Source organism: Brachycentrus maculatus, unplaced genomic scaffold (assembly GCF_059751285.1).
Source record: "Brachycentrus maculatus isolate JH-2025_06_01 unplaced genomic scaffold, ASM5975128v1 h1tg000129l, whole genome shotgun sequence".
In the NCBI taxonomy this organism is placed as follows: Eukaryota; Metazoa; Arthropoda; class Insecta; order Trichoptera; family Brachycentridae; genus Brachycentrus; species Brachycentrus maculatus.
This window is the reverse complement of record NW_028280882.1, coordinates 1,022,145-1,042,695: the sequence shown is the minus strand read 5'-3', so window position 1 is coordinate 1,042,695 and position 20,551 is coordinate 1,022,145. Positions and strand designations below refer to the sequence as shown.

General features: G+C 31.9%; 1 protein-coding gene across 1 annotated transcript; it reads left to right on the top strand.

The window, feature by feature from the left end:
- The first annotated feature begins 119 nt into the window (after positions 1–119).
- TBC1D16 (TBC1 domain family member 16) lies at positions 120–20,513 on the top strand. The gene is made up of 7 exons (XM_088260237.1): positions 120–1,048; positions 15,164–15,360; positions 16,836–17,337; positions 17,433–17,577; positions 17,668–17,774; positions 19,615–19,796; positions 19,899–20,513. The coding sequence occupies exons 1-7, from the start codon at positions 120–122 to the stop codon at positions 20,096–20,098; spliced, it is 2,262 nt and encodes a 753-aa protein (XP_088116363.1). The 3' UTR covers positions 20,099–20,513.
- The last annotated feature ends 38 nt before the right edge of the window (positions 20,514–20,551 follow it).

Below are 20,551 nucleotides of genomic sequence, written 5' to 3'. Positions count from 1 at the left end.
GTGGTACGATTACGCGAATGTATTTAAACCTAGTGTTCGAGTTAAATAAGCGATGTGAGCTATTGGTAAATGCATTATAGATCAAAAGAAAGTTATTTCATTGATAAAAAAAAATAAAAATGCCCATCAGCAATATATTTCGCCGCGCTTCGCATTACATCCTCGGCGCTGAAACAGAAGGTAAACATTTCGATGATTATGCGGACAATGAAATATTGTTTTGTAAAAATAATGTGTGCGTCCACCCACCTACATTTGTGCGACAAGAATATGACATAATTCACTATCCGGGCTACCTCACGATAAATACAAAAATATTTACCGATCAACACAATAACGTTAGACGGCCGACGTTATTTTTAAATTGGATACCTAACTGCACCCTGAGAAGATGTCCATCGACGGTGGAAAAATGTCATCCCGACGACTTTAACGGGCATGTGATAAACATAGACGAAAAATATATCGACAACAAATTCTCGTTTTCGGAAAGTTTGAAAAATCACTCTAACATTGATCACAACGTTAACAAGAAAAACCTCATTAACGATACCGGTTTGAACGCATTTTCTGACACTTCAGAATCCGCAAGCTTGAGTTCAAATTCTGACAAATTTAGCGTTAATTCCGCAGAGCTGAAATCCAACTGTCATAACTTGCCAACGAATAGAGACGACGATTATTCTTTGGATTCTAATCGCCAACAAGAAACCAAGGAAATTAACGATCTCGACTCGGAAATAAGGCCGCTGCTTCCAGAGGAAATGAAATCAAATTCGAATACACTTGAAAAATTTATTAGATCCCAGTCCATGACGTCAGTGAATATAACAATAGCTAATCCGACTATAGAGAATATGGAATTGACTCCCGAGGGACAGATGTCGGACAGGTTTTGCAGATCTCTGTCACTGAGTTCTTGTGATGAGAACAATCCCAACTGGATGTCGACACCGGAGTTCTTGGCCCTCAAGCATAATCTCACGTTTCCCGAGAGCGTCACAGCCTCTCCAGTTGTCCACAGAAAATCGCCGCCTAAATGCAGGAGGTGAGTATTTTAAAAGGAAAACAAGATTGTTGAACAGTAGAGTCCTGAAATCTCAGCCTAATGTAGACCGAAGGGAAGGCGAGTTTGTAAAAATGACGGGTCATCGGTAATGTCGTTAAAAAAATAATAAATACAACTGTTTCCTAAAAAATTACAGTAGTATACGTGTATGTATAGATTGCTTGACAATTCACCAGATAATAAATTGACCAAATACCCTTACACAAAGAAAAAATACGTTTCTTAGATTTTTTACTTTCTTTATTTTTCACAGATCTTTGTAACACATTTTTTAAACTTTATTAAATAAAACTACTTTGTTTTCAACCAGTAAAAAGTGGTTAAAGAGTATTTTTATTTTGAAAAAAAATACGTTCTTCATTCACTACATTTGCCTTTACTACGTGAAAATGAAAATTAACGAATACAAATTGTACAGTAATTTACCTGATAAGACAGACCTCAAAAATACTTTATGAAGGCATAAAGCTGTATACGATGAACTTTAACTGGACGACTTTCTAAAAATTACCCTGCCTGGGTGTGGCTGAATTTCCAGGACTCTATTGTATTATTTTATGTAGTAGTTCGCGCATTCGGAGGTTCCGTGTTCGATTCCCAGGAAGCCAAAATATATCAAATTGATTTTCACTCTAATGGAATCTGGAGCGCATGACTGCTCACCTTGCCGTTGCGTAATTAACGATCAAGATAACACTGTGATATGATGCTATGCTCTATGCACCATATGGATTAAAAGAAGATGAAACAATTTTGCCTTTTTACCAAGTCTCTTGCGTGGTAAAGATTGTTGTACCTATTATTTTACCAATATGCTGCAGGGTGCATAGGGCACTATATTGCATCTAAGATGTGTTATTTTATAATCATGAAGATGAGATGGTTAGTCCTGTACTTAAGATACCAGTCCAGGTTGATATTAATAAATATTATGGTGAAAATATTTTTTCAACCCCCCTGGGAATCGAACCCGAGATCTTCAGCACTGTAGCACTGCATTACGGAGGGGGACCATAAGCGATATAGGCAGCATGTTTTACTAAGTAAATACCACTATTTCTTAAAATCTACTGTGACACGTGTTTCCGTGCATTCCGCATCATTTTCAAACACCGTATGTAAAACATTAATTAAAAATTGATGGATTTTTACCACAAAGTGACTGCCGAGTCAATTAATGAAATATTTATATAAATAGAAATTAAATATAAGAGTTATTTATGAATGGATAATGGGAAGTGAGTAGATCTTAAATACATCGCAGCATCGGGCATGTCGTATTTGATTGCATAAACAGTTTTCTTTCATTAAAATTTTATAAATAAATATTTTTAAAAAAGAATTGAAAATACTGGAAAACTCAGTGAGGCACATTATTATAATTTTTACAATGATTAAAGAAAACACTTCGTTTTTCACCACTTGAGTTTTATTATAGACTACATGTTACAGAAGTTAAACTTAAGTAACTATAATAGTTATTATACAGACCTGAATGATGGAAGTTTAACTTCTGAAACATGTAGTCTATAATAAAACTCAAGTGGTAAAAAACGAAGTGTTTTCTTTAATAATTGTAACATGTCTTACCACAAAGTTAATGCCGAAACAATAAATAAAATATTATAATTTTTAATTATGTATATGATGCATTGATTAAATGAGCTACGCAAAAATCTGTATGGCATTTGACAAAAAAAGGCCACCTTGTTTTTTTTTGTTTTCACGTTTTGAGATATTGATTTTCATTGCTTCAAATATCGTTTTAGCACATTTTTCGTTGTTAGAGCAAAAAATGGAATCTTTAATTTATAATAATGCAGTTGGCCGTCATAAAATATTTCACGTTCAAAGGAAAGATATTTCACTTTAAATTAAATAAAGGAAAATAATTTCACCTTATAAAAAAGAGTAACCTGCGAACCCTCTTTGTATAAAATCAATGGAAAACTGCATCCTCCATTGCCTATAATTAAATCCTCTGATCTCTTGACGTTAAACGATGGGTACATTTTTTACACAAGTGTATAAAGTGATTATTTAAGCCAACCAAATGCCTGGTTGGAATGCTCAGATTTTCACCTTCTTTCATATAAAAATGGTTCGTCTCATTTCTATCACCTATAATATTTATATAATATACAAATATCGCTCACTCCTTTTAACAACGTCATTTATCAATAATCGTCAATTATCAGTTGAGCATGTTTTCGGAATGCTCAGAAAATGTACTATACCCAGCAAAAGCGGCATATTTTTAGCTTAATATTTACCCGCTGCAAGGCAGAAAGTGTTGTTTTAGTATTTTGAAGTAAAGGTTTTGTTTAATTTTTTTTTTATGTCCTAAATATTTTTCAAATGGAGAAAAAACCTTCAGGTTTTACCTAAAAAGACTGTTGCACAGTAAAAAGTTCAATAAGTGGATTAGTATTTATTTTTTAATACATTTGATTATATTCTTAAACTTTAAAAACGACTTCCTGAAAAATCAAGTTTTTTGATTGACATTGTTGAAAGGAGTGAGCGATATGTATATTGATGAAATGAAATTTGAGAAATATTAAATAAATAAATAATCTAAACACTTCACTACAAAGTGGATAGGCAGATATCTACGTAATAGTCGCAATTGTTACATTATATAGGTACTACTTATCAAATTAATCAAAGCTCTTTATTATAGCAAAAATCCAATATAAATATCCATATTTTCATTAATTGATTCGGCAGTCACTTTGTGGTAAAATCTATCCATTTTTAATTAATGTTTTACTTAGTAAATACCACTATTTCTTAAAATCTACTGTGACACGTGTTTCGATGCATTCCGCATCATTTTCAAACACCGTATACGGTGTTTGAAAATGATGCGGAATGCATGGAAACACGTGTCACAGTAGATTTTAAGAAATAGTGGAACTTACTAAGTAAAACATCAATTGAAAATGGATAAATATCCATACCTATCCAATAAATTAATAATCCTATGAGTTGAGCTTTGACGTGTTGTTAAGCAAATTTTCACTTATATTAAAAATCATACTTTAAAACAACTAAGTAACCATGAGGCCGGTTCCCGTAGGGGTAGGCAGAGAGAATAAAATACCGCACCAATTTGTCTTTGAAAACATATTTCGCCTCTTCCACATTTAAACATCTCCTCATACATACCCGCCTCTACGATTAACCCGACTCCCGATCCGACCACGCCCAAGTGTTTGAAATATTTGATCATGCCTAGTTTTCCTTGGTCTTCATATGCTTCTATACCACACACACTACATTCATCTCATAAATTCGTTTTACTGTTCTTTCTTCACTCAGTCGATTCACATACCTAAACCATCTCAACAGATCTTTCTCAATTTTATATAATACTTGTTTCCTTATATCGCCATTCAAACATCTATCATACTTCGTTTTGCCACACATTTATCTGAGAGAAAGTATTTCGACTGCATTCAGTCTACTTTCATCCTTCTTTTGCCAGCTCCATGCTTCACTTCCATACATTAGGGTTGGAAACAGGGCTCCATTGTACACTGCTAGTTTAGCTTTTTATTTGCTTTATCTGATTGTAGTGCACCATTCACTCTTTTCCCGGAATTCACTATACTATCATAAACAAATAAAATGTCAAAAATAAAATAAAATGTCAAATGTAAATAAAATGTCAATATATTTTAGAACATTTTGAGTATGTCCAAATACTTGTTCACAAAATCTGGATTATCTCCAATTACATGAATTATTTTCATATTATTTTTTGAAATCTCATCGAAGATAAAGAAGAATATTTTTTAAATATTTTATATATTTTTTTTAAACCAGCTTATGACGGTCGTCAGCCCCGTAAATGCCCAGACTTCCATATTCTTCTTCATCTTTGATGAGATTTAAAAAAATAATATCAATATATTTTAATAATAGGCATAAAACGTATTGATATGAGTAAAAAAAATATACGTGAATTTAATATGATTTTTTTTATACTCTACAACAACATAAGGTTCAATATACGATAAATCACAACAAATTTTGTTTAAATCTAGGTTACATTTGACGTAAATGAATTTTTTGCTTTAAATCTCGTTTTTGTATTGAAAAAAAAAGTTTTTCTTCAAAATTAATATAATACTTATATGGTTTTGGAAAGAAGATTTATTGAACGGTAAGGAGAAAAAAATATAAAAAATATTTTTTCAATATATGGTGGTATACCATATTCTAAAAAACTTATAATTCTATTTTATAAGTATGTATATATTTTTAAAATCGCACGCGAATGCACGACCGACCTCTGGTGCGGTCGTTCGCGTTTTGAATTTGAAGTCTGCGAGTTCCCCTTTAAAGGTAAATCTTTTTGTCTAAATATAAAGACACAATTTAATGAAAATAATGTATTGAAAACTCGTCGAAAAGGCCAAAGGTGAAAATATTGGAGATACCTCGTCTACCTCTAAAATACCGGCATTTTTGTTTTGGATTTGGTGACAGACTATTAGCTATAAAGTAGTGGCTCGTTATCTTCGAGATAGGTCATAGGTCATTCTATTTCATTTAGATGCTACTCATCACAAGGTCTCGGGGTCAAGGACAAACTTATCGATCCCCAATTCAAGCTGTCTTTCAACTTGTCTCATAATATTTCTATGAACGTTTATGAATTTTCAAGACGAATTTTCGTTTTATTTCAATACCTCCCGACTCAATGATACTTAAGAGTAGCGGTCATAACCGTTATTTTGCTATTTATAAACGTGTTAGTATTTTAACAAATTTAAACAATTCAGAAATCGATAAAACGCTGAAGACTTTTCAAATTGTTCTTACATCAAAAAGTCTCAATTTTTATGTAATTGTATCAAACACGAACCAACATCATTTCTCCAAAAACTGAAAAGGAAACCTGAATTTTCGTTTCATCCAATTTGAGTATTTTATATTGTTTCTTTTTTACATACAAACTATTTAAATGTAACTTTTTTTTCATTTTCGTGTAAATTAATTCAATAAATAAGTTTTATTTTAAATAAACATTGATTGTCTTGTTTTCAAAACGGGGGGAAGGGGTAATATCGACTTAAACAATAATATTTTGGGGTAGTGGTTAAAAAAGTTCCCTGATCGCTGCTTTAGATTTTCATATTTTATGGTTTCGTAAAAAAAAAAAAAACACTAAAATGAAGGAAATAAAGAACACTTATTTCATTTTTATTTTATTTCCTTTTTTGTTTTTTTTTTTAAAGTTATCTATATTACATTCAGTATACAAACTAATATTTATTCTAAATTTAACATCATATGTATTTACATCTTCTTACAATAAACATATCATTTCTTTTTAAAATCATTCAAACTCTATTCATTCTACATACATTAAGACATCTCATCATACATTTTTAAACCCTAATATAATAAAAAATGCAATTTTACGATTCAGTTTGTCTGTTATATTAGTCTTATTCTTTCCTTATATCTAGTTACATGCCTTTGCTAATTTTTATTTAAATCCATCTTATTCATAAAATATTTGGGAATTCATTTGTAATTTTTTTTAAAAATAAAAACAAGTATATTATTTATCAGTCTCTTTTTTTTAGGCTTCATATTTAGTTCTTGTCGCCTTTTTTCTATGTATGCCAAAAATCAAAACTATATTTCTTAGAGATTGATGTCTTATTCGACTAGAATACAAGTCCAATTCGATTCATGCTCCATCTAGACCAGTGGTCGGCAAATTTACTAACCAAAGAGCTAAATACGAGTATCACATTACAACAAAGCCAAATTTGTTTGCAATTCTAGTATACTTTTATAATAATTTTAGACCTTTATTCAATTACGAGTGCATCCAACAAAACATGATTTCATACTCAATACTGATTTATTTAATGATAAAAAAATCTTTTGAAAGTAAGGTATCCATAAGAACAGTACGTATTGCGAATAATGTCCTTGCATCTCCGTTGAAAGTTGGATAGCGTCCGGTTTATGTGTAGTTATTTTTAGTTTTCAGGTTCTCGTCAATAAGACGATTTCTCAGATTATTTTACATAAGGTTCATGCTTGAAAAATATTGTTCTCATGAATATTATGTAGAGTCGAAGAGTCTTCCCCGGATATTTGAGCCGGTGGCGCACTTAAAATGTCAAAGAGCCACATGGCTCCGGAACCGCACTTTGCAGACCTTTGCCCTAGAGAGATCCACTTCGGTCTGCTCGGATAGATCCTGACAGTTTCTGAAAATCAAAATAAATAAAAAAAAATATTAAGTAATAAAAAATCTCCGCTACCCCTTGCTTGGATATTTTGAAAGTCAACGACATTAAAGAAATTCGCATGAGGCTGTTAAAGAGGCAAAGACCGCCACTGAGTAGACTTTAAAAAAAATACAATTTGATATATTTATTTCGTACATATTGTACCTTTTATAACGACTTATTCAGAATCTTTATCTATCTGGAACATTGAAGCCAAAATAATTACAATACCTTGACATTATTATACACCTACTCGTACGTACGGAAATACAATGATGTTTGAATTCATGTGTTTAAAAAGAAAAAGAAAAGTATGTATATATATATATATTTATATATATATATATATATATATATATATATATATATATATATATATATATATACATATATGTATATATATATATATATATATATATATATATATATATATATATATATATATATATATATATATATATAAATCGTAAATAAAAGTATGATAGTTTGTCCATGGGAAATTGATACACAAAAATTAACGCGTTTTATTTACTCTTCCTTCATCGAATCGCTGAAAACATTATTTTTTCACGATTAAAATATTTTTATATTATTTATATTAAGATATAAATGTTTTTTCTGGAATCATTTTTAAAAAATCCTATAATTTTATACATGGAAGTGGCAAACTTAGATGAGCATACTTACAGTCGTTGATAATCAAATTATACAAAATTAAGGCCGATTCGATTAATATATTCTTCGATGAAGGTACTTAAAATTTATTAGATACGTGTTTTGTTTTAAATTCCGAATTCGTAATCAATTATTCGCTCATTTATGCAGAACTCACATACCTACTAAAATAGTTTTGTGTCCGTTCTCTGTACATAACAACAGATACAAGTATTTATATATATTATAGATGTCTCAAATTGAGACGAAGCATCTATCTATTTTATACGAAATAGGATGGAAGTCCGAGCATCCTAGAGCACTTTATACACTTGTGTAACGTTCACCATTCTGTCCATTATTGAACATCCATATTACATAATAGGGTGTCAATATAATGAAGTGTCTGATAAATAACAATACATTGTTAAATGTTTTGTAAATACATTTTTAAATGCAGCTGCAGCTCGAGGTTTATTAATTTATTTCAATAAATTTTATGTGATTATGTATTTACACATATAAAAGATTAATAACATTAAAGATAATTTACTTATACTTCTTTATTTATTAAAAAACAGCAAACACTTTAAACTTCTATAAATCAACGAAATTATTTAACACTTTCCGTACTACACAATATGATTATCTTTCTAGGGTTAAAATACTAGCTTTATCCGGTCATATGTTGCTGTGGCTCAGCATAATTAAATGAAAAAGAAATAAAATAGACAACACACATTCGTAATACATATAATTTCACGATGCTTGTGAAGCAATAAAAAAAATATTGAACATCCATAATGCATTAATTTTTTAATGTTTTTGGATTTCTTTCGTATGTTAGTTGCAATTTTGATAGATTTGTAATTTTGGCTGACGGTGGTGATCTCAATTGAGAATTTGTGAAATATATAGCTTTCTTCAATTGAACATAGGCGAGGTTAACTCAAATATAATCTTAGAATTAGAATAAATATATATCTTCTAACCCTTATCCACACCCAATGGTGCATATGGCACTGCATCGTACTGACGCAGTGTTATCTAGATCATTACTTACTTAAAGACGAGGTGATCACTTCTGCACTCAGGGACCAAGGTCCAGGGTTGCATTAAATAAATATTAAAGTGTAAAAGAACTAATATTTATATTCATCCCCCCCTGGGAATCGAACCCGGGACATCCAGCACGGTAGCTATACACGCTAACCAAAACACCACGGAAGCGGATATAAAAAATAATATGGGATAAATAGTAATAGTAAATGTTAGACATTACAAATATATATATATATATATATATATATATATATATATATATATATATATATATATATATATATATATATATATATATATATATGTATATATATGTATATAAATATATATATATATATATATATATATATATATATATATATATATATATATATATATATATATATATATATATATATATATATATATATGTAAATATATATATATATATATATATATATATATACATATATATATATATATATATATATATATATATATATATATATATACATATATATACACATATATATATATATATATATATATATATATATATATATATATATATATATATATTTATATATTAGAGAAAGCCCATGCCTATCAACAAACTAATAATGTATAAATTTCTAATATTATAAAGTGCAATTACACATACCCCATGCAAATCTCTTTATAATGCATCGCAAATTAATGCCATTGCATTTGCATAATATTGTGGACTTTTCTGTATGTACATATATAGGTATTATATCATACAAAGGCGCATTGGCAGTACCTATTTAAACGTCTATCCAAAGCAGTATAGTGTGCGTATTCACGACTGCCTTTAAAATTTTACCCAGTAACGTTAAGTCTATAAGAAAATTCACTAGGCCGGTAAATTCAATGTGACGAAAACCGATGGCAAACGCAGTTTACATTCGTGGTGTTAAACGAGATTTCCCATGATGATTTGATTTCTTACTTCCCTGTGATATTTCATTAAATGTATCTGCTGTATTTTTGATTGGTCGATTCAAGATTTATATCACGTAACACGTGACAAGACTTTTATTTTATGAGTTTATACTAACTGTAAAAATATAAGGCCCAGTATTCGTTAAGTCGCAACTTAATTTTCTCTAAATCCAGGTAACATTTTACGTGATCAATTTTTTGCTTAAACCATCGTTTTTGCATTGAAAAAATAAGTTTTTCTTCGAAATAATTATATGGTTTTGAAAAGAAAAGAGTTCTTGAAAGATAAGGAGTTAAAAAAAAATACATATCAATATTTTTTTTTCTGTATAATATGTATAAGTATATATTTTTTTTTAAATCCAGTATATATTCTTTAAAAAATCGGGCTTAAACAGACTTGTGACCTCTCCGGTGGTGTCCAGTGGAATGAATTCTGTACTTATTGATTTAATAAAAGTGCCATTATTAATATGCCTTAATTATTAATTTAATAAAAGTGCGATTATAGATTTCGTTTTTCGTTATTTTATTGACAACTTGATGACAGATATTAGTTGGCTATAGAATGACAAATGTGGTTGTGTTTGAAAGAATGTCGTTATATAAAAAATCCGTCTTTTAACGTGATTCAAGGATACGATCATATATTTTTGTTTTATGTACGTAGTTTTATCTATTATTTTTAAAGTCTTGTCTAGATATTTATAATTTCCATCTTATACTCTGCGGCGTATCTTGCAGATATTAATTCAGATTCCAGTTGGATCCCTCGCATTCTCAAATTCTTTCACGACTCCTATTAAAAATACCACGATACCACCTTTTGTTCCCTAACCATTGACGTTGAATGTCAAATTACTGTCTCCGAATATTGAATTATTCTTTTATGTATAAAAAAAACTTTTATAGAAGAGAAGTGTGTTACATCACCATATTGCGAATGTGAACAAGATATAGGGGATGCAAATCATACGTTATTTCAGTGTCCGCTCACAACAGAGAAGAAGAACTTTCTAACCCCACCCAAGTACCTATACACCCTTATTTCTGAACCTAATAGGGTATTATCACTCGGGAGGAATATCTAATTTAACATACTCAACCTATAAAGGATTGTGTCAGCCTCGTTTTGTGTTTATAACAGCCGATATAATCAATATTTTCATTCATCACTTTCTTTTGCGAAATTCGCCTTCGTAAAAACGTTGTTTTCGTAAGTTGGTAACGAATAAAGTCACAGAAACGAATCCACACTACTACTATTACAGCTCCATAAAGCAGATACATTAAGGGATACGCCCCATAACACACCCGATGACGTAAAATTTAATGACGTATAGCGGTGTCCGTTTTTCGTTTTATTAAAATATATGAAGTTTAAACCACCTTACTTCTCTACAGATTTCAATAAGAATGTTACCGATGGTCTTGTGATTTTTTATATTAATTTATTAGCCAATAATAACACCATTCTAGAATTGCGATCACAATTTCTGAAATGATAAAACTAAACGCATTTAAACTATAATTTTTTTGACAATTGTTATTACTATTACTTTGCTTGTAAATAAAAATAAGACTCGACACTGACAGAAACGTCCTCTCACTGGGTGACTGCCAAATAAATAAATATAACAACTTTTGCATTTTTCTGCTATTGACATATTATAAATGATGTGTGACTTTTGAAATACACAGTATTAATCACGATCACGATTCGATTATTTATTATTAAGTTATTATCGTACTTTATTTATTGATTTGGCGTTTAATTTGTAGTACTCCATTTTAATTTATGTATTAATTTTAAATCGAACACAGATTTTTTGAGTCTACTAAGTTGTATTTTATTAACAAAAAACACATAAAAAATTATATTGTGACAATTGTTTCGCCTTGTTAGGGCATTATCAAACGAATGTCTATTCATTCGTTTGATAATGCCCTAACAAGGCGAAACAATTGTCACAATATAATTTTTATGTGTTTTTTGTTAATAAAATACAACTTAGTAGACTCAAAAAATCTGTGTTTGATTTAAAATTAATACATAAATATATTATCGTAGGTACTTATACTATGGTTGCAAAAAGCATTAAGCCATCCCACTCTTAATGTTTTTTTGTCAATATATGTACCAAAAGAAGCAGTTTTTTTATGTTGAAAGACAAAATAAATAATAATTCCCACAACGCCATTAAAACTGAAAGATGGTCAGTATGTATATCGCTGTTCTACATAGCATTTATTATTAGAAGGGTGTTTCTATACCCGAAGCATATGCAATATCTTTTGGAATAGTTTGTTGTTAATTGACCATGCGTACGCAATACGGGATAATGTTTTTCAGGAGGTATCTACTCTACGCGCGCATTACGTACGTTCAATGAGGTAGGGTGGTTAAAAATCAAAGTGAGTGAAAATATTAGGTCCGCCTCCGTAGTGTAATGGTCAGCACGCCCGACTACCATTCTGGAGGTCCCGGGTTCGATTCCCAGGGGAAGGTCAAATAAATATAAGTGATTTTTTCACTCTAATATTTATTCAATATCACCCTGGACTGGTACCTGAAGCGGAGGCCTGATCACCTTTCCTTCGTGTGTAAACGATCAAGATAACACTGCGTTTATATAACGCAGTGCCCTATGCACCATTGGGGTGCGGATAAGGGTTTTATTTTATTATTTATTGATTATATATATTGAACACTTGTACAATACCACTTATTGAGTTTTATTTCATTACTCACGACTAGTTTCGAAAACTACAGTTGTTTTCATGGGGTAAAAAAAATTAATGCCGAATCAATAAATAATGTAAATATAAGGGTCATTTAGAAATACGCCCTTTTACGATGAAAGTAAGATTTTGCCCATCCCTTCTGTAATCGCAAAAGGTACCTTAAATTGAAAAGTTTAAGAAACCTAATAATTTCGCAGACGGAATCGCACGAGAAGACACTCGTTTTCAACAACGTGACTAAATAAATCTAAAAATATCACCAAAACTTTATGCACGAAAAGTTTAATCAAAAAATTATGTGACAATAAAAAACTTGAAACGTAACATTCAGTTTTAAATTAAACAAATTACTGAATATGCAACGTGATTTGAAATGTCACGTGGCTTTAATAAATGAAGATGGTTACGTATTCACAGATACACGTGCATTTACAGGGCATATCGCTCACTCCTTTCAAGAACGTCATAAATAAAAAAAACATGATTTTTCAGGAGAACGTTTTTAATGTTTAAAAATATAATACAATGTATTAAAAATAAATATTAAGCCACTTTTTGAGCTTTTTACGGCGCAACAGATCTTTTTAGCTAAAATCTAAAGGTTTTTTCTCCATTTGAAAAATATTCATTATATTTAAAAAAATAATTAAACAATACATTTTCTTCAAAATGCAAAAACAACAGTTTCTGCCCTGTAACGGGTAAATATTATGTTAAAAATATGCCGCTTTTGCTGGGATATAGTACATTTTCTGGGCATTCCGAAAACATGCATAACTGAAAATTTACGATTTTTGATTTATGACGTTCTTGAAAGGAGTGAGCGATATAACCTGTCATTGCCTGGCAGTACGAAATACGTAACAATTTTTTGTTATTCTAGAAAAAATAAACGAATAAAATGATGCTTACAAATATTTCAATGTAATTTAAGATCATTCTTCTCCTAACCCTTATCCGCACCCAATGGTGCATAGGGTACTGCTTCTATATGATACTCAATGCTGAGCATCATATAGAAGCAGTGTTATCGTGATCGTTAAATACACGAAGGAAAAGTGATCAGCCTTGCGCTTCAGGTACCACTTCAGGATCATATCAAACAAATATTTCATTATTTTTTGACATCTCAAAATAGATAAAGAAGAATATGGAACTCTAGGCATTTACAACGCTTATGACCGTCATAGGCTGGTTTCAGTGATCACTTTACACAGTGTATCATTCACCAATTTTACCCATGATTGACAACCACACTTTTCAAATTCTTGAAACTTCTAGATATATTGATGAAACTCGAAACACAGTGTGCGAGACTTCACTAAAGACATCTAAGGTGGGACGAGGTCAGCTTTTATTAAGCAGAAACTCTTTAATTTGTAAAAAATAACTCCTAATTGGAGATAAATATTTGGAAAGATTCAAAATGTAAATAAATATTAGACTAAAAACTCATTAATATTTATTTTAACCCTCTTGGGAATCGAACCCGGGACCTCCAGCATGATAGCCTAGCGCGCTAACCCTTACACTATGGAGGCGGACTATTATTCTATCTACATACTTAAATATCGTTTTATATACTTAAATGTCCGCCTCCGTGGTGTAATGGTTACCGTGTTTAGCTACCGTGCTGGAGGTCCCGGGTTCGATTCCCAGGGGGGGTGAAAATAATAATTAGTGGATTTTACACGCTATTTATTTAACCTGTCCAGGAGTGAGTTTTTTTTTACATATTTTATTTTTACTTTATTTTCATTTTTATATGAAGCCGATGCTATAAGCGACATATTTTATTGAATAAAAAAAAAAAATTGCACCGGTAAAGATGATTTATCGAAACATAGATAATTTTGACATAAATCATATTTTAAACGTGTTTTGATACAAATCATGTCATAAGTAATGTTTTGCATTGGTCGTATATATACGACCATACTCCTGGACAGGTTAATACTAACCTGAACTAGTCCCTGAAGCGCAATAACGATAAAGATAACACTGCATCAATACGATACAGTTCCCTGTGCACTATTGGGTGCGGATAAGGGTTAGAGACGAATAAGAAATATCGTTTTAGGATCTTCTTAAAACGATATTTAAGTATATTTATGTTTTTCGCAGATACTTTATGGCACATTTTATGAACTTTATAAAATTAAATAACTTTGTTTTAACCTTTTTTATTTTAAGTACACTTTAACCTACCGGTTTTATTTATTTATTTACGTATAGTATTTAAGTAAGAACTTCTTCCTCATTTTCAGAGTCTTGCTCAATGCTGAGCATCATGATCATCTGGGTTATCTAAAACTTATTGCATGAGTCGCCTTCAATTCTCACAGTCCTGGACCAAATTGACTCTTTCATTTAATCTCCTCATTTAGTCCTCTTGCCCGTTTAAGCACTGAAATAATATGGTTTCCAGGTTCTCAGTGGACCTGAGCCAGATGCGGTCGTTGCGACTATTCTTCAGCGACGAGAGTTGCACGTGCGGCCAACTGGTGGTCGCCTCGCGGGAATCTCAATACAAGATTCTTCACTTCCACCACGGGGGGCTAGACCGCTTGGCACAGGTCCTGCATCAGTGGCATTCTCTGCTGCACAATATCCGACTGACTCCAGGTATGTTGCATTTATTTATTTATTTAATGAACGGCTGAAGCCTTTAAGATAATACATATATACAGTATCTAATATAAAAATAAAAAATACACTATTGAAAACACTAATAGAGAAACAAAAAGTCTTTTAACAAATAGTCTTATAACATAAAATCATAATTAAAATAACAAGTAGTAAGCACTGGTAAATACACGTCTCCTTCAAACACTATCGGCGAACAGCAAGAGAGAGTGAAACAACGTTTAAATTTATCCATTATAACATAGAGAAGAAATGCTGAGAAAGTACAGATTTCAAGGAGGATAACAATATATTAAATAAATCTATACTTTCAAAAGCATTGGCTAACATGTGAAGCCGCAGAATCGGAGAAAACATGGCATAGTTTGCAAATAGGAGCAGGGGAAAACCAACAAAAACATGGCATGATCAGGTATGCCAAATACTTGAAAGTGGTCAGGTTAAGAGTCGTAATAATCGGTGGGTATGTATGAGGAGATGCATGAACGTGGAAGAGGCGATGAATGTTTGCAAAGACAGAGTGGTGTGGCTTTCTATTCTCTCTGCCTACCGGAAGCGGCGTGATGGTTAGTTAGTTAGTTAGTTTAGCAACAGTATCAACCCGCTTGACGGCAAATGATTGCAAAAGTAAAAATCTTGAAATGAAGGCTTCTTTTTTACTATCTGAAATTGTAATGTACTTATACTGTATAAAGTTCAAACTGAAAACATAATTTATTGTTGTCTGACTTAATGAATGAGTCGAGAAAACAAAGAAATATATATATTGAGAAGATCTTAATAATAATAATAATAAAACCCTTATCCGCACCCCAATGGTGCATAGGGCACTGTGTCATATTAACGCAGTGTTATCTTGATCGTTTACACATGAAGGAAAAGTGATCAGCCCTCTGCTTCAGGTACCAGTCCAAATATTACAGTGAAAAAATCACTTATATTTATTTTACCCCCCTTGGGAATCGAACCCGGGACCTCCAGAACGGTAGCCGAGCGTGCTGACCATTACACTACGGAGGCCAAACAATCTTACCATACAAAAATTCCCACTGAGTACAACAATATGATTCAATTGAAACCTGAATAAATTTTCAACTAATAATTAGTTCTATCGTTGTTAACCTTCAATAAAAAAAATTACAGCTATAATAAATATCCGCCTCCGTAGTGGAATGGTTAGTGTGTTTAGCTACCGTGCTGGAGGACCCGGGCTCGTTTTCCAGGGGGTGTCAAATAAATATAAGTGACTTTTTACTCAATATTTATTCAATATTACCCTGGACTGGTAACTGAAGCGGAAAACTGATCACCTTTCCTTCATGTGTTAATGATCAAGATTGACACTGCGTTTATATAATGCAGTGCCCTATGCACCATTGGGTGCGGATAAGGGTTAAAAAAAATCTCCATTCTTGGATACTTGTTTTTTTTTCATATATTTTATACAATTTTAGGATCTGAGGAACCTAACATGCCATACCGACACTTCATGGTATGCAGACCAGAAGTTCAGAAGTCAGAGCTTCATCCTGAAGAAGGAAATGTTGTGAAAATAACCACAGAGATGTTCTTCAGTACACTCCTCAACTCCGACGGCCAGCTGGAAGACGACTTAACTCTCAGGAAAGGTGTATTTTTTGGCGGATTAGAAAAAGATTTACGCTCATTCGTGTGGCCGTTCTTGCTACATTGCTACCCAAATAATTCCACCTACAAAGAAAGGGAAGCCTTCACGGAAATAAGAAGGAAAGAGTATCAAGAATATAACAGGAAACGGACCGATGGAATGAGCCCCGAAGATCAAGCGACTTTTTGGAAAAATGTACAATGCGTGGTGGAAAAAGATGTTGTACGAACGGACAGAGGAAACCCATACTATTCTGGAGACGATAATCCGAATATTGAAATCATGAAGAACATTCTGCTTAATTATGCTATTTACAATTCAAGACTCGGGTCAGTAAACATCAGTCATGCATTAATCATGTGAATTCAATTTGTATTTGATTGAATACATTATAATACATTAAATGATACTGTTGATTTTTTAGGTATACACAAGGAATGAGTGATTTATTAGCTCCTGTTCTGTGTGAAATAAATGATGAATCTGACACATTTTGGTGCTTTGTGGGACTTATGCAAAGAACCATATTTGTATGTACTCCAACAGATAATGACATGGATATAAACTTGGTAAAATCATATCTATAAAATGTATCGATTATAGAAACATTAAGATATAATAATATACAGTTAGAATTCAAATATTGTTTTGTATTTCAGAGTTATCTTCGAGAGCTGATTAGAGTAATGGTTCCTCATTTCTATAACCATTTAAGTAAACATAATGATGCACTGGAATTACTTTTCTGCCATCGATGGATTCTGTTGTAAGCATTCAACTTATTTATTTTTTTACTTACCAAAAACGGATTTACCTCAAGGGACTCATTTTCATTAGTGTATAAAATATGACAATGATGGGTGTGTAATTAACAGTAAAATCATTTCCTCTGAGCTCATTCACTTACGTCATCTATATCCCACCAAATATACTTCATTACATTCTAAAGCACATGACTGAATACCTCGCGTTCTCCTAATTAAATGTTAAGGTGGAGACTGACCGGAACATTTTGCCGTACCGTAACACGTTACGATGCGAGCATTCATGCAGTCAGCACACCGAGCCGAGTGCTCCATCCATAGTTTCGGATGCTCGGTGATGCTCCCCGCGAGCGATGTTACGACGAAATGCTCCGGTCAGTCTCCACCTTTAAGCTAACACTGTATCTATATATTTTGGTGCCCTATACAGCAGTTGTATGCAGATAGGGTTCAAGAAGAAAGAATTATCATAAAATAAAGAGGGTTATCTATTGAAAGTATAGAGTAATAGAAACTGCGATGATAATTTATGGTTGAGCTTTGAGCCATTTATATCAAAACTTCTATTTTAATTACTAATGTGAGGAAGAATAAAAATTGTATCGGATTTCTAATTATGTCTGATGATTTTAAAACAACACTTTGTATTACTTTATCAGAACAGAGTTAATGCGTTGCAGAAACCTAATGAAATATTTTATAAACTGTTATTATTAAAATGAAATGTTTTTATAATTTTTTTGTGTAATTAAAATCCATTAAAATTAATGCAATGAATCCAAAAATAAAAATAAATTCGTCTAGTTTAAAAATAGTAAATTGGTAATTAAATTATATTGACCTCTTTCAGTATCTATTGTCCGAGTGAATGATGGACTCTGAAATTCAGTTAGAATTATTAATGACATACAGTATACGCAACCTTTATCTGTGTCGCCTACTTTCGAAATCCGCCAGATCCAATTTTATAAGATTTTGAAATAAATACTTTATCGGAATGCCAATTGTGGGTTTTATTGATTAAAATATTTATATGCTTGAAACCCTGCTAAAAAATTCTTTGAAAAAGCGTTGTATTTAGAAATTCCGCTATATTTATGAAACTTGCCTTCAGACCCATATCGGCCAATCAGAGAACGGGGATAAGTCAAAAATTAAGATGACGTCATTATCGGTTTGTCTCGTGTTTTTTTTATACTGAAAACAAAAAATTAAAAAATTGGAAAATTTCTTACTCCATAATATTTTATCTGAAGATAGACAAATATTTGACATATCGCTCACTCCTTTCAAGAACGTCATAAATCAAAAAACTTGATTTTTCAGGAGAACGTTTTTAAAGTTTAAAAATATAATACAATGTATTAAAAATAAATATCAAGCCACTTGATGAACTTTTTACTGTGCATCAGATCTTTTTAGGTAAAACCTGAATGTTTTTTCTGCATTTGAAAAATATTCAGTGTGTTTAAAAAAATAATTAAACAATACCTTTTGTTCAAAATGCAAAAACAACACTTTCTGCCCTGTAGCGGGTAAATATTAAGTTAAAAATATGCCTCTTTTGCTGGGATATAGTTCATTTTCTGGGCATTCCGAAAACATGCACAACTTAAAATTGACGATTTTTGATTTATGACGTTCTTGAAAGGAGTGAGCGATATACATAAATGTTACCCAGAGAATTTTGCATTTTTTGTAAAATCGACTTACATGGATCTGGCGAATTTTGAAAGTAGGCAACACATCTCTTCTCTTCCTATTTCAATATCTAAATACAGTTTTGACACAAAATAAAAAGTCCACTTCTCATTATTGTAAAATTAAATTGTTTCATTAAAGGTGTTTCAAGAGAGAGTTCACTGAAGCTGTTGCACTCCGCATGTGGGAAGCTTGCTGGGCAAACTATCTGACCGACTACTTCCACCTCTTCTTGTGCCTCTCCATAATAGCAGTCTATGCTGATGATGTCATCGCCCAAGACTTGAGGACTGATGAGATGCTACTGTATTTCAGCTCATTGGGTATGTCTTTGTTCTAATGCAAACCATATTCCCTTATATCTTAAAATATCTCATCTATCTGATATAACTTATATACTTTAATGACTGTTATAATATTTTCAGCTATGTACATGGATGGTCAGCTGATCCTCAGGAAGGCCAGAGGTCTCTTACACCAGTTCAGGCAGCTGGTGAGGATACCGTGCTCCCTGGCCAACCTATGCCAGCGCTGTGGACCAGGAATATGGGACTCCATACACCATCCCAGCATCGAGTGCACAGGACATGAAGATGGAGTGGACTGTGAATATGCTATACAGTAATGTAACCCAGCATTACCTTTCTTGCCCGACCTAACCCTACCTGACCTAACCTAAGCATTGGGGAGGGGGGTATAAAATGACCAGAGCAAACTGAGATGCTGCTTCAGTTTATAAGATTCTCGCAAATGTTTCTGCTGTTCATTCACAATTCCATTTCATCTGCTGTATTAACAGGAAAAAGTAACACAATTTTAGGTAGACAATCCCTAACATATAATTTCCATAGGTATTTATTTTACCATAAACATGTTACTTACTATGCTATATTTACAAATAAGATAATGAAGAACCGAAAAATTAGATAATCTTGAATTGAATTTCATCTACGTATTACAGGCGCCGTGGCGTAGTCGGGTAGATGTTCACCTGCGAAACAGGCATCGCAGGTTCAATTCCCGCCAATTGAAAAAAGAAATATTTATTTTCCATTAATTTGGGCATTTGTGGTAAATT

Coding starts and splice junctions, on each gene's coding strand:
- TBC1D16 (XM_088260237.1), top strand. CDS start 120: ATGCCCATCAGCAATATATTTCGCCGCGCTTCGCATTACATCCTCGGC. Junction 1,049..15,163: donor TCGCCGCCTAAATGCAGGAG/GTGAGTATTTTA, acceptor TATGGTTTCCAG/GTTCTCAGTGGACCTGAGCC. Junction 15,361..16,835: donor CAATATCCGACTGACTCCAG/GTATGTTGCATT, acceptor ATACAATTTTAG/GATCTGAGGAACCTAACATG.